Genomic DNA, 15,574 nt, shown 5'->3' with positions numbered 1-15,574 from the left:
GTTGCCCACTCGATGCTGTTTTCAAAACAATTGGAAGATGATTTATTTTTTAAAGGGATTTCTCCTTTGAGGGCTTTATTCGCCCTGGTGGAGGAACAGCCACTGTGACACTGCAGAGCCACAGCACCTGGGACATTTAGGAAGTGAGAAGCAGCTGTGACAACTGAAATATTTCATTGTTTGCAGCAGTCAGCAACAGCTCAGAGATGTAAAAACTTCTTCCTGCCTGTTTTGGCAGAAGAGATTCATGGCTATGCCTGCACTCAGTTCTGTTGTTGTTTCAGCCACATTTAAAACACCTTTTTGCCAAACTTTTGTTTCCTCCCAGCTTATGATTTTTTTTTTTCCCTATTTAGTGATTGATGTGCAATGGATAACAGCAAAATTCTGGGCAACTAAACCATATTTTAGGTGCTTCATATTCTTGTTCTGCAGCAGTGTTGCTCTCCCAGAGCCAGAAAATCACCTGCAGAACAAAAGGTGTGAAATATTTGTGTTCCTGCCCATCGTTCTTTGGTTGTTGATCATTCCCTCTCCGCTGCTTGGTCTCTGTCCCTTCCAGCAGAATGAGGGAGAGGATTGGAGGAGTAAAAATGAACAAACTCATGGGTTGAGATCAAGAAATTTAATAGGCACGGTGAAAATCACACTCACAAGCAAAGCAAACCAAGGGATTCCTTCCCAACACTGCTCAGCATCTCCAGGGCTCCACCACACATTGCAAGTGACTTTTAGCACCTTTGAGGAGGAGGAGGTCGATAAATAAATAAGGATTTTGGATTGTCTTTCAGTTTCAAGGCATATCTTTGGTACAAAAAGGAATGGAGGGTATTAACAAGCCATTCCTGGGGCAAAGGGGGCTCGGTGCAAAGCAAAATTTGTACATTCTTTTCAGTCTGGATCTTTAAAAACCCCTATTCTTGCAGAAAACAGAAGAATAAGGACACAATGCAAAACCAGGACAAGCACCACACACATCATTATTAAACAAGTGCATAGAGAGGGCAAGTAAACTCGTGTTGGCACTCAAACTCCACATCCAGTGGGGTTTTTTGGGTCCATTTCCTCAATATCCATAAATCTCATTGTCCACCCAGGTAGACTCCTTGCTCCTGCCCACACGGTCCCCGCAGAGCTCGTAGATGTCGTTGGTGACAAAGCCACTTTCAGCGGTGGCCAATGTCACCAAGCCACTGCTGGAGGTGGCCTCGGGGTCCCTGCAGGGGTTCCCTGGCCTCTCCTGGGCACGGAAGGAGGAATTCTTCGTGCCAGGCCTGGCCCCAGCCAGGTCAGCTTGGCATTGTCTGCTGATCACCCTGTAAATGTCCAGCTCGGGACTGTCCCTGCCGGGCTCTGGCAGCCAGGCCCCGGCGCCCTTCGGGCTCACGTCCACCAGCTCCTGTCTCCTGAGGAGGGAAAAGCCAGAAAATAGCCCAGGGGAGAGCACAAACCAACAGCAGAATCAGGAAAAGCCAGAAAATAGCCCAGGGGAGAGCACAAACCAACAGCAGAATCAAGAAAAGCCAGAAAATTGCACAGAAGAGAACACAAACCAACAGCAGAACTCTGACAGGGAGTTGGAGATTAACCTTGAGCAAAGCTGGGCTTAGGAAAAGCCAGAAAATAGCACAGAGAACACAAACCAACAGCAGAATCAGGAAAAGCCAAAAAATAGCACAGGGGATAGCATAAACCAACAGCAGAATCAGGAAAAGCCAAAAAACAGCACAGAGAATACAAACCAACAGCAGAACTGTGACAAGGAGTTAGAGATAAACCTCAAGAAAAGCTGGGCTCAGGAAAAGCCATAAAATAGCACAGGGGAAAATGCAAACCAACAGCAGAATCAAGAAATGCCAGAAAACAGCACAGAGGAGAACACAAACCAACAGCAGAATCAAGAAAAGCCAAAAAACAGCCCAGAGTACAACAAACCAACAGCAGAACTCTGACAAGGAGTTGGAAATTAGCTCATTACTATAATGTGATTTACTTAGACTTTTCCTTTCCAATTAACTCGGCCTGGAGCATCAACACCACCTTTTCAGCATTCCTTTGGCTGCAAACACTGTCTGCAGTGTCACACTGTTCATTCATAACACACAAGTGCCACCCACCTCTTCACGAAGAGCCAAAAGCAGGAGATGCCTGTGATGGCCATCAGGAGAAGCAGCACAGGAATGCTGGAAATAAGGATGTAGGCAAGGCTCTGATCAGATTCTGGGGGTAAAAATGAAGCAGGGTCATAAGAAGAAATTGCAAGTTTTTCATGGTTAATCACAGATGTACAAGCAAAACATTTACAATAAATACAATAATAAAATTCTCAATAATAATATTACATTCATTCTATAACATTCACAGTAAATAGAATAATATAATTCACAATAAATAAATAATAAAAGTGGCTTTTTCACACCCAAAATACTCTGCACATCTTTGGATTTTGAACATTTTTGCCACCAGAGCAACCTCCTTATTCTGTCCTGGGAAATACCTGAGTGATTTTTTTTTTTTTCCAGAGGCTGTTTTCTATATTCATCATTCCACATTCTGAGTCAAACTCTTGAAATGAGGTTTTGAGGGCACAGCTTACCTTTGGCTCCCCCAGCTGTTCCATTGGCACCTTTCCTCCAGCGTTCCTCTGGGAATTCTCCCTTCCAGGTCTCTGTTGCCACAGCTGGGAAGAAGCAGCTTCATTAATACCTCAGATGGTTTTTTAGAAATAATAAAAAGTGTGGCTGAGAGGAGTTTGAAGAGGCTGAGAGCTGCAAAGATGTGTGAGGTGCTCTGGGATTCCTGTACTTCAATCCCTGCAGCATCACGGGCTGCAAGATTTTCCCTGCAGGATGGGACAGCACAGGAGAATGCAAACTGCAATTTGTAAGAATTTGCAAAGTGCAAAATTCTTGCTCAGGATGTTTTTTGGGTGTCCTTGACGATGAATGGAAGAGTATTTCCAGTGCAAGTCAGCAATAATTAGAAAAAAAAAATCTCAAAGAAATATGTCCAACTCACCTCTTCGGGAATTGTCTATGGGAGGTTTTGTTGGCTTCTCTGGAAGAAAAGAGAAATGCAGAATTTCCTCGTGAGGGCAATGCACAATTTCCAACCTGAGCACTCCCCAATCTGAGACCCCAGACCCTTCATACGAACCCCCGGGGAATCCATGCAAACCACGAGCAGCTCCAGACACAAATAGGGGAATTTTCCCCCAATTTGCTGCATAAATTAAAACCTGAGGGAGGCTTTCCCTGTGCTCCTCCTGGGTGGGGCTGGAGCCCCACAGAGGCTCCTTACCCCGGGAATATTTGCAGATGAAGTTGTTCTTCATGTTGCATCTGTCGTCGTTCCACTGGAACATGTAGGGCCCCCCCAGGCCCGGCGGGGCCGAGGGTTGGTGGTAGAGCACCACGCACACCTCGCTGCCACACGACGGCTCGTCCACGTACCAATTCCTGGGGAAAAACACCAAAAAACACCTCAGGGGTGTGGGAATGCAGAGCTTCCCTCTGGCTGCCCTGGCAGGGGTCAGGAACCCCCTGGACAGAGCCCCCAGAGACACTGGCTGTGATCTCTGCCCATGGAAAAGAGTTTTCAATCTTACAGGATCAATTACTAGCTCTGAGGGTTTGATATCAGTAATAATTAAGTGTGGCACGGGTGCAAAAGTAAAATTTTAGGATTCTAGATGAGGGGTCCAAAGGGGACAAGCTGGAGGAAATTGGGTGTGCCTTGTCCTTTTTCTCCTTCTTCATGCCCTCCATGTGTCACTGTGGTGTTGGCATTTTTCTGTTGGTTCAGGCTGGGGACACACTGTCCAACGTAGGTGACAGATATTGGCACGTTCTTGTAAATGCAGCCCAGGGAGTTTCTGGTATTTAATGTTTGTCACATCCCACTGAGGGCAGAGCCCCACACGCTGCCCTGCAGGACAGAGCTGGGCAGGGCAGCAGAACATGTGAGAGATAAACAGAATAAACAACCTGGAAACAGCACAGACCAATTCTGGCTTCTGCTTTGGCAGGGGGCTGACAGACAGAGACTTTCTACAATCTCAGAATCATCAATAGCTCAGATTCCAACACAGGGAGACCCTCCAGCAGCTTGGGTGGGGATAAAAGCAGAATTAAAGGGGTTATGGCACACCCCGTGCTTCCACTGGGGGAAATGGGAGTGATAAATGCAATTATTTTTTCTTTTAAGTCGGATTTTTCCAACTCTGCAAGCAAAGTTTTTAATAAATATCAACGAGCAAAGGGCTGAGCTCCTCACAATCACCCTTCCCTCCTTCCTGTGCCCCAGTCAGCATTGCCAAAAGATCTCAGCTACCACAATTAACGGATTTTTATAATTGCTTTTTTATGAATTTGTCTCTTAAGTGCAATGGCAGTGTTAGGAATGAACATGGAGACCATGGAATAAACCAGAAACACAGATTCAGTTCTGGTCCCTGGGTACATCTTCAAGATTGTGGGTTTAGAATTCACTATTTTCTTGCAGACAAGTTCCTTTCTTGAACATTAAAGTAGCCCAAAATGAGCTGAAATTGTGTAGAGCAAGTCCAGGTTCTCCTGAGCTTTCACTGAGCCTTGCAGAGGAGTTTTTCCACACAATTTTAGACCTGTGCAAAAATCACCATTTTTGCTCTCTCGCTCTCGGCGCCTGCAAAATTTTGGCACTTATTTAATGAAAAATCAGAAGCAGAACCTGGCTTCCTCTGTGAGAAATGCACCACCACACTCTTGCAGATAATTTTTTTTTGTTTGTTTTCTAAGAATAAACCTCACCACCAACCACCTGTGCGAGCAGTGCACAGGGAGGAGGTGGCACTGTAAAATCACTGTTGGTGAGGAGATATTTTATACAATGCAGAAAACACCTCTGAAATTGTCCTGATTTTGCCAATTGTTCAATCCCCACTGATTCTGCAGTGAGCAATGTGCTGCCTGCCAAGAATTTGCTGTGAGGACGTAAATAATTCCAGATATCCCCATTTCTAGCAGTGTTTTTCCAGCCATCCCAATGCTTTATTCCTCCCTCACTTCCTTCCTCCCCTGGTGTTTTCCTTGGCTTTAAAATTCAGCATAAATAAGTGTGTCTCACCAATGGAAGGCAGGAAAGCTGGGGCTGTTTCTTAGCAGCAGATTCTGCTCCCAGCTTCCCATTATCCACCCCCAATATCTGAGCCACGGGAGAGACTTTAAGATATCAAATATTACTAAAATCTGGTGTTATTTCTTCATTTCTGAGTGACTGAAATGCCTTATGGGCTCCCAGAGCAAAAAGGTCACAATTCCAAGGTGTTTTATACACGTCTGATATAAGGATGCAAATTGGTGTCAGTGTTGTTGCTTTTATAATTTAATTATAATAAATCCTGTGGTTCCTTAAGATAAGGAGGCAGAAATGTAAAAAGTGTTGTGAAGACTTTAGTTTTCCATGTCTGCAATCAATCCTGCAGCTCTGATTTATTCTCTCAGTAAGGGAATAAAATTTTTCATTTTTCAGGACATCACGCTTAAACTTCATGGGATCTGCAGTGCAGGAAACTTCAGGTGATTTGTTGCTGCCTAATCAGATTTAATAATTTAATTAATTGACTAATAATTGAATTCATTAATTTAATAATCAGATCATTTTTAAGGCCATACCCCTTGCTGTTTCCGCTCATTTAGCCCCAAAATGCTCATTTTAAAGCAGACACTCCCACGGAGCCCCAGCAGGAGGGGGATTGGTGTGAGGGGTGCAGAAGGAGCTCAAATGACAACTGGGACATCACAGCCTGGACAAAATCCTGAATTCCTGAAGGCACTGCTGGGAGTTTGTGGGCCTTAAGTCGGGCAACTCTCTGGGGAGACCCTCCTGGAGCAGTTTTATGTCAGGAATAAGAGATGCATTGAATTTTTTCACTCTTCAGCTTCTGTTTATTGTTATCTTATCAAAACTTCAGCACGCTGTCTGCAGGGAAAACAGCACAAAAATGGCCAAAAACCTCGTGTTACAAGGCCTTTTAAGCCTAATCAAAATCTAAGCTACATAATTAACAAGTGACTCCTGAATTATTTCCCTTTCTAACCCAATAACTGACCCCTAAAGACCCGCAACGTGGATTTTTCTACCCAATTACAAGATACCACCCAAACCCATGAAGAAAGAGGAAGAAGAAAGAAGAAGGGAACTCAAGACAACACCCTGTACCCTCCATCTTGAACCCATCTATTACACCCTAAAAATCCTAAAACCTAAATTTCTCACTCAGGTGACAGAATACATGACTCTCTATAATCTCTACAATCCATTTCACACTTTTGTGGTTTCTGATTTACCTTGAGGCTTTGGAAATTTTCTCCATGAATGAGGGTCAAAATCAGAGCTGCCCTGGGGGTCAGGACACCCCAGAGGAGACAGAGGAATATTCCCAATGGAATATTCTCTGATCCCTGGATTTCCTCACACTGCCAGCCCCAGGCACCCACCAAAATTTGGATGAGCTCCTGTCGCCCTGATTCTTAAGATTTTCTAAAGCCTTCTGAGTTTACATGCTGTTTGAAAACTTTCTCACACAATTTCTGTAAACAACATATTGTTTTGCATTCCTTCATGGGGGTGGAAAAACTTGATGTACTGGTGGTTTGTCCAATGTCTTTGGAGAGGTGGCACCTTCACTCTCCAATCCACTGTCACCTTTAGAAAAGTATAAAAGTTGGAGTCAGAAAATAAACCTCCTTCTTTACCTTACAAATAGCAAGTAGCTCGCGTTGTGCTTTCATGTGTCCTATAGCAACAAGCTCCCATCTGAGCAGGAGCAGGAGCTGTGACACTGTGCTGCTGTCCTCCTCCCCCAGAGCAGACAGAGGAATATTCCCAGTGGAATATTCCCAGTGCCCTGGATTTTCTCACAGTGCCAGCCCCTGGTACCCACCAAAATTTGGACGAACTTCCATCTGAGCAGGAGCAGAAGAGCAGAAGCTGTGGCACTCTGTGCTGTTGTCCTCCCCCAGAGCAGACAGAGGAATATTCCCAGTGGAATATTCCCAGTGCCCTGGATTTTCTCACAGTGCCAGCCCCTGGTACCCACCAAAATTTGGACGAACTTCCATCTGACCAGGAGCAGAAGCTGTGACACTCTGTGCTCCCCCAGAACAGACAGAGGAATATCCCCAGTGGAATATTCCCATATTCCCAGTGCCCTGGATTTCCTCACAGTGCCATTCCCAGGTACCCACCGAAATTTGGACGAGCTCCCATCTGACCAGGAGCAGAAGCTGTGACACTCTGTCCTCCCCCAGAGCAGACAGAGGAATATTCCCAGTGGAATATTCCCAGTGCCCTGGATTTCCTCACACTGCCAGCCCCAGGTACCCACCGAAATTTGGACGAGCTTCCATCTGACCAGGAGCAGAAGCTGTGACACTCTGTGCTGCTGTCCTGTTCACCCAGAGCAGAAAGAGGAATATTCCAAATGGAATATTCCCAGTGCCCTGGATTTCCTCACACTGCCAGCCCCAGGTACCCACCAAAATTTGGATGACCTCCCATCTGAGCAGGAGCAGAAGAGCAGAAGCTGTGGCACTCTGTGCTGTTGTCCTCCCCCAGAGCAGACAGAGGAATATCCCCAGTGGAATATTCCCAGTGCCTTGGATTTTCTCACAGTGCCATTCCCAGGTACCCACCGAAATTTGGACGAGCTCCCATCTGACCAGGAGCAGAAGCTGTGACACTCTGTGCTCCCCCAGAGCAGACAGAGGAATATCCCCAGTGGAATATTCCCAGTGCCCTGGATTTTCTCACAGTGCCATTCCCAGGTACCCACCGAAATTTGGACGAGCTCCCATCTGACCAGGAGTAGAAGCTGTGGCACTCTGTGCTGTTGTCCTCCTCCTCCTTCCTCCTCCTCAGCCCTATCCAGAAGTCTCCATCCGAAGGCAGGAGGCTCCTGATGAAGGATTCAATCAGCCTCTGCTCCGCCGGGCTCTCGATGCTGACCAAATGTCCCCCGTCAGCCCTGCAGGCCAGGTGAGCTTCCTCATAGCTGCTCCTGCGGGAGGCATCGTGGAAATAAACGATTTTGTAGCAGGGTTTCTGCGTCCCACGCCTGCAAACCGTCTGCCCTGTGGGGAGGGAGAGAAAACTCTTACAGGAACGGTCGAAACGGGGCCAAAATTAAAGCTACAGCATCGATTTGGGGCAGTTTTGTGCTGTTCGTGTGGAAAACACAGCGCAGGTAAAAGCCTCTTGTGTTACTGGGCTGGCAAATGGCATCTCCAAGTTTTTATTGCTGAAGCTCCAGGTTTAGGTTGGTCCTTTCACGTCCCTCGTGATTTTTCTGGGGTTTGCAGATCCAGGGAGTTCCTCCCAAAGAAACGCTGTGCCACAGCAAACTGATACAACCTTTTAAAAAGCAAAGTTCCCTTGCAAGGGTTCAAAGAGGCTTTTTTAAATGATTCTTTTTAAGGAGTTAAATTAGATATTTCCTTATACAAGCAGAGTTGGCAAGAATTTATCTTTTATGCAATATACATCTATATGCAATGACATGTATCTATATGCAATACAGATATAATATAGATATGCAATATAGATTTATCTATATGCAATAGTTGAATGGATATTGCAGTGCTATAGAATCCCAGAATATTTGGGGTTGAAAAGGACCTTAAAACCATCTCATGGGGACACTTCCCACTATCCCAGGCTGCTCCAAGCCCAGTCCCCCCTGGCCTGGGACACTCCCAGGTCTGGGACATCCACGATTTCTCTGGCCAAGCAGGGTCTCACCACCCTCACAGGGAAAAAATTCTCATTTACATCCAACCTCCAACTCTTTCCTTTTCCAGTGTCTGTACTGAGGATCACAAGATGAGTTCCCACAGCCCAATTTCCAGCTCTGCTCTGTGCTCTGCCTGCCCAGGGAGTAAACAATGTCTGTTTTCAGGCTGTCACAAGCCAAGGACTGTCTCATGCAGAAGCAGCAGAGCTTATTTTGGTTCCGAGGGAAGATCAAAGTGAAAAGACACATCATCCAAAATGATGCACTCGTGTGTTTTTTTTTCAGCCGAGCAGTCCCAATATTTAGACTGTGCAAACAAACAGTTTTGTTTTGCTCAGTAAATATTTCTTTGCAGGCACAATCTGCTAACCTACGTGTTTTTACAGAAGGAAAACATTCACCACATTTGTGGTGTGCTGGGAACAAATGTGATAATACAAGGAGAGGTCATTATAAACTCTGACAGGGGGTCATTGCTGGCTTTGCTTTATCCTTTTACGTTGGCCACTGTAGGAGTGGGAGTTTAAACACCTTTGACACTGGGATTTTTCAGCAGTTAAATAGCCAGAAATGGAGTTTGCTAACATTTTGCACAAGGATTACAACAGGAGCAGGATTTTTACTACAACAGCACTATTAAAAAATACATTTCTAGCATAGCCTGCGTTTCTCTGAGGGATTTGACACTCAGAGAAAAAAGCAAAGTCCCTTACCTCTTCTGAGGGAAATATCCACTGCTGCTGGGAGAGGCAAAAGGAAAACACAGACAGCAGAGTGTCATTAAAAATCTGCAACTCTCTAGAAGCAGCGTCACAAAAACTGCACTCAGGGTTTTTTTCTGACACACAAACACATTTTTGACTCATAAAAAATAAAAAAAAAAAAAGAAAAAAAGAAAAAGAGGAAGAAAGTTTCTGCCTTATCAGCCAAACTTGCCATTACTTTCCGCCAAGGAAATCAGCTGGAGTTGATTCCTGGCTGGATTTCAGGGCTCGGTTTAGGAGCCGGAATGCGCAGCTCTGAGCAAGGCTGAAAGGATTCCTTGTTCTCCCCCTTACCTCCTCCTCGCCATCCGCCCGCTGACTCCAGCGAGCTCCCCAGGCCAGGGCGGCGGGGAAAATCCGCTGGAAAAGTTGGCGAAAACCTCCAGAACGATCAATCCCAGCCCTGCCCCTGCACCCCCGCCGGGCAGAGCATCCCTGCCATCCCGCGCATCCCGACCCTCCCAGCCCCAGAGGCGAGGGCGGCGGCGCCGGGGGGATGTTTTTTGGGATGGAGAGGATGCCAACGCAATGTCCCAGCGATGCCCGGCGGTGCCGAGCCCCTCTTACCGCTGAGCAGCCGCGCCCCCGCCGCGCAGCCCAGCGCGGCCGCGCACAGCGCTGCTGCCGCCAGCATCGCTCCGCCGGGATGGGACGGCGACAGCGACAGCGACGGGGACAGACACAGCGACAGCGACAGCGACAGCGACAGAGACAGCGACAGCGACAGCGACAGCGACAGCGACAGCGACAGCGACAGAGACAGCGACAGCGACAGCTCCTCCTTCCTTCCTCCTCCTCCTCCTCCTCCTCCGGCGGGCTCGGCTCAGCGCGGAGCCGGCAGCGCCCCGGGGCTGCTCCGGCCGCCGCTGCCCGGATCGCGCTCCCAGCCCTTCATCCCCCGACCCCGCTTTATTCCCGCTTTATACCCGCTTTATATCCGCTTTATACCCGCTTTATACCCGCTTTCTGTCTGCTTTATATTAACTTTATACCCGCTTTATATCCGCTTTACATCCCCATCCCACCCCCCGCCCACCAGGAACCACCCACGGGCGGATCCAGCCCCGCGCTGCGCATTCCGGATTTTTTATTTTATTTATTTATTTATTTATTTATTTATTTATTTATTTTGGAAAGGTTTTTCCTTTGCTTTCCCAGATGTGGATTTGCAGCAGAGGAGGAACGGGATGAGCTTTATCATTTCCTGCCGCTCCAGCCAACCACTGACCCATTTGATCCATCCCAATCCCAATTTTCTCAACCTGACTATTCTGAGTCGGAAGGGATCGCCTCAAGGATCACTTTAAGTGCAAAATCCCGGTATTTACTCCAAAATTTCTGCCCTGGGAAGGGAAACCGAGCACGGGAATTGTGATTCCCACATGGATAAACCCATTTGATCCATCCCAATCCAAATTTTCTGAACCTGACTATTCTGAGTCGGAAGGGATCGCCTCAAGGATCACTTTAAGTGCAAAATCCCGGGATTTACTCCAAAATTTCTGCCCTGGGAAGGGAAACCGAGCACGGGAATTGTGATTCCCACATGGATAAACCCATTTGATCCATCCCAATCCCAATTTTCTGAACCTGACTATTCTGAGTCGGAAGGGACCACCACAAAATTATTATATTAATAATAATAATAAAACCCAGGACATCTTTTCCACCTAAATAGAATCTGAGTATTTGAACCAAGGGAAATAAAAGCCAGAATTTGGGCCGAGCAGGCAGACTTAGTTCAGCATTTTAATAAACTTTGAGAAGAGGAAGTGCTTTATAGGAAGCCACTGAAAAGCTTAAATAAGGAGAAAGGAAAAAAAAGAGGCTTTTATGTCCAAAATGAAGACGTCATTCCTCAAAGTACCTTTTGAAATCTTGTTTTCCAGGTTATTTCTCCAATCACTGCACTTATCAGCTTTAATATCTCAGTGCTACTCTGCACAATTGAGGAATTAAATTGTATTAATTCAGATATTTGGTTCCTAACCTTCAACTCATTTGTCTCTGCTTTGTATCCTGAGAATTACAGCAGAAGGAAAGAAAAGCTTTAATAGAATCCAGACCTCTTATTCCTGGATTTTATTCTCCTGATAAACATCCGGCCAGGCCAGGCCAAACCATTTTAAACCAGTAAATCTACATTTCACTGCTGATAATAATAAAAATCCCCAAATGGAATTCTTGCTTTATTGCTCAAATCCAGTTTCTGAGAGCTTTTTAGGGAGCGGAGAGCCTGATTTGATAACTTGGTTATAAACGGAATTTTTGTGTTGCAGTGGAGACAAGAATGGAAAAAAGAGAAAATTTAAAAAAGCAACAATGACCAGGCTGTAAAGATTCTTTTCATATTAAACTGAGACTCACGCCCTTGTTTCTTGTAATTTTGAAATGGAAAGTTGTCCTTAATAACCTTTTTTAGCTTGTTTAAACTTCATTTACCTCCTGTGCCTGGCCTGGAATTTGAGTTCCCCAGCCTGCAGGATCCTTTTGCTTAAGGAATTTGTTGGATAAACCAGTTTCTCTTCCCAGATCTATTCAATTCCCAGGGTTTTCTCCTTTGGATTTGTTCATGTCTGAATCAAATCTGAAATCTGGATTTGAACACTAAGCAATATCTGTGACTGATAATAACCTGAACATTATTCTTATTCTATCCCCTGCATTAATTTGAATTTTCTTGGATTTATGGGATGCTTTCAGGGTGTCCTATATTTGTGTAAAGCCATTTAAAATGAATCTTTATGGCTGCCAAAGCTGCAAATCCTGGCTTCCATCCCTGCTTGGAAAACCCCTCCATACCCATCAAGACCAACCTTCCAAGGAATTAAAAAATGTTTTTAAAAATTAAAAACGAATGGGAGCCTGAGTGAAATGCTGCTGCTCCAGCCAGAATTCAGAGCAGACTAATGGCTGATGATGGATGAGATTCCTTTTGGGATTATTGATGGGGAAAGGGGATTTGCTGATGGCAGGAAAGGTTTGCAGAGCTCAGCACCTCCTGCAGCTTGTTCTGCCTGGCCCGGCTCCCAAAGTGAGATTGCCACTGAAAATGGGGAGTGCTTTACTAAAATTAGGGGAAAAAATATTGCAGAGTCAGGCTGAAAATGCAATTTTGGTGTTTAATGGTTTGCCTGAGTTTGCTTTATTAGTGGGAGTTCTGTTGATGGTGAGGCACTCTAATTAACCAGGTCAGTAATTGGGGCTCAGCAGAAGTTTCCATTTTCCCTCCAGTCCACTTCCAGTTCCCAAACCCAGATTTCCACTGAAAATAGGGAGTGCTTTACTAAAATTAGGGGAAGAAAGGATATTGCAGAGTCAGGCTGAAAATGCAATTTCGGTGTTTAATGGTTTGCCTGAGTTTGCTTTATTTGTGGGAGTTTGTTGATGATGGGACACTCTAATTAACCACGTCAGTAATTGGGTCTCCAGCAGAAGTTTCCATCTTTGTTCCAGTTCACTTCCAGTTCCCAAACCCAGATTTCCACTAAAAATAGGAAGTGCTTTACTAAAATTAGGGAAAAAAAAAAGCATAATTACAGAGACAGGCCGAAAGTCTGACTTTGCTTTATTTGTGTTCTGTTGCTGGTGGGGCACACTAATTAACCAGGGTTAATTGGGGTTCAGCAGAAGTTTCCATCTTCTTTCAGGCCATTTCCCCTCCAGCCCAGCTTCTCCAAGGATGGGGAAAGCTGCCACCACGGGCCTTAATTTCATTTATTCAACAAGAATAAACTGAGGGAAAGGTGAGGGCAGAGGTCTTGGTGAGGCTGAGACGAGCCCAGTCAGAAGAGGAGTCAAAGCCTGCAAATCTGGAGAAGGAAAAAACCCAAAAATTCATTTTATCCTCGTGTTTTTTTGTGGAAATGAGCTGGGAATGAGGTGGATCACCAGGAAAATTGGCATGGCAGGAACGCAGCTTTTGTTTTATTTCACTGCTTTGTTTTATTTGGTGCTGCTGTGTCCTCAGCATTGCTGTGGCTCTGGTTCCTGCTTCCAAATTCCTGCTCCAAATTCTTGCTCCCAAATTCTTGCTCCCAAATTCCTGCTCCCAAAATCCTGCTCCCAAATTCCTGCTCCAAATTCCAGACCTTTTTACCTGGCCGTGTGGCTAGTGATTGTTGCTTTGGGCAATCAGCTAACTACACTGCCTGGCAACCAGGCTGATGGCAGAGCCTTTCACCCCGAATTTTTCTTGCAAAAAGTCCCTCCTAAGGCAATTCAGAAAATAATTATTCATTATTTTCTCCTATTAAAATTCTTCGTTCAGCTAAGTGGTCAGAGAAAAAAAACAGATTATTCCTATAGTGAGTTTAATGTTGCTCAAAACTCCCTTCACTTACCTTGCTTAGTAAAAGATGAAATAAAAAAAAAAAGAAAATTATTGATGTCTGGCAGATAAGCTGAAGGATCCAACCTAAAACAATTCATTGTCCTGTCTGTGTGTGCTAAAAATTAAGTATACATTAAATTAATCCATTTGAAAACAGACAGGATTCTTGGGGCAGGAAAATTCCCGAGGCTTTCAGCACCCACTCCAAGAAATCCAAGATTTCATTTCATACCACCAAGGCGAGCACGCACTGCTGTGGGCAGCTAAAACTCTTGAGGAAGGTGCAGCTAACTGCGGCTCTGGGTGATCTGGCAGCAGAAGGAGGCGGCTGGGGGCTCCAGGCGGAGCGGCGCTGGGCCTCGTTTCGGGGGCAGTGCGGGTAGTGATTGCGGAGCGGACAACCCGCTACGCGCACTGCCTGCGAACCAGGGACGGCTGCGAGTCAAGGATGGTTCCTCCAAACCAAGGATGGTTCCTCCAAACCAAGGACGGTTCCTGTGAACCAAGCCAAGGATGGCTCCTCCAAACCAAGGACGGTTCCTGTGAACCAACCCAAGGACGGCTCCTCCAAACCAAGGACGGTTCCTGTGAACCAGAGACGGCTGCCAGCCAAGGACGGCTCCTCCAAACCAAACCAAGGACGGTTCCTGAGAACCAAACCAAGGATGGTTCCTCCAAACCAAACCAAGGATGGCTCCTGCAAACCAAACCAAGGACGGCTCCTGTGAGCCAAGGACGGTTCCTCCAAACCAAGGACGGCTCCTGAGAACCAAACCAAGGATGGCTCCTGCAAACCAAGGATGGCTCCTGCAAACCAAACCAAGGACAGCTCCTCCAAACCAAGGACGGCTCCTGCAAACCAAACCAAGGATGGCTCCTGCAAACCAAACCAAGGATGGCTCCTGCAAACCAAACCAAGGACGGCTCCTCCAAACCAAGGACGGCTCCTGCAAACCAAACCAAGGACGGCTCCTCCAAACCAAACCAAGGACGGCTCCTCCAAACCAAGGACGGCTCCTCCAAACCAAGGATGGCTCCTGCAAACCAAACCAAGGACGGCTCCTGCAAACCAAGGATGGCTCCTGCAAACCAAACCAAGGACGGCTCCTCCAAACCAAACCAAGGACGGCTCCTCCAAACCAAACCAAGGACGGCTCCTCCAAGCCAAGGATGGTTCCTGCTGCCGCGGGCGCAGACTGGAGGGACAGAAAAGCTCCCCAGGCTTCTGCTGGTGTCCCTCGGTGTCCTGCATCTCCTCAAAGGCGCCTGCATAACGAGCAATTGGCAATAAGGGAAATACTGGTCATGGCACCCGCATTCTGCTCAATTGCAAATCTTTCTAGTTTATTTGCATCTCCATTTTAATATATTTATATTTATATTTATATTTATATTTATATTTATATTTATATTTATATTTATATTTATATTTATATTTATATTTATATTTATATTTATATTTATATTTATATTTATATTTATATTTATATTTTTTATATTTATATTTATATTTATAACTATATGCATATGTATATGTCTATGTCTATGTATATGCATATTCTTTTATCATTTAAATATATTCATGTAGAATATTTACATCTATATTTCGTATTTACACCACATTTTGGGGATTTTGACTTACACGAACTGCAGCGAACACGACACAAAGACCATTTCGAGAGCGCAAAACGCAATCCAGCACTA

General features: G+C 45.6%; 1 protein-coding gene across 2 annotated transcripts; it reads right to left on the bottom strand.

Moving 5' to 3' along the window:
* Positions 1-610: 610 nt before the first annotated feature.
* LAYN (layilin) lies at positions 611-10,283 on the bottom strand. Of its 2 annotated transcripts, XM_077788016.1 has the most exons (8): positions 10,105-10,283; positions 9,487-9,510; positions 7,817-8,114; positions 3,301-3,458; positions 3,019-3,057; positions 2,597-2,680; positions 2,118-2,220; positions 611-1,406 (listed from the first exon to the last, which is right to left on the bottom strand). In XM_077788016.1, exons 1-8 carry the CDS (start codon positions 10,169-10,171, stop codon positions 1,067-1,069), a joined length of 1,113 nt encoding a protein of 370 aa, XP_077644142.1. In that variant the 5' UTR covers positions 10,172-10,283; the 3' UTR covers positions 611-1,066. The 2 variants fall into 2 exon arrangements, with proteins under 2 accessions (XP_077644142.1, XP_077644143.1); XM_077788017.1 differs by lacking the exon at positions 9,487-9,510.
* Positions 10,284-15,574: the final 5,291 nt, after the last annotated feature.

Source organism: Lonchura striata, chromosome 23 (genome assembly GCF_046129695.1).
Source record: "Lonchura striata isolate bLonStr1 chromosome 23, bLonStr1.mat, whole genome shotgun sequence".
In the NCBI taxonomy this organism is placed as follows: domain Eukaryota; kingdom Metazoa; phylum Chordata; class Aves; order Passeriformes; family Estrildidae; genus Lonchura; species Lonchura striata.
The sequence above is the reverse complement of the archived record's forward strand: the minus strand, read 5'-3'. Positions and strand labels throughout refer to the sequence as shown.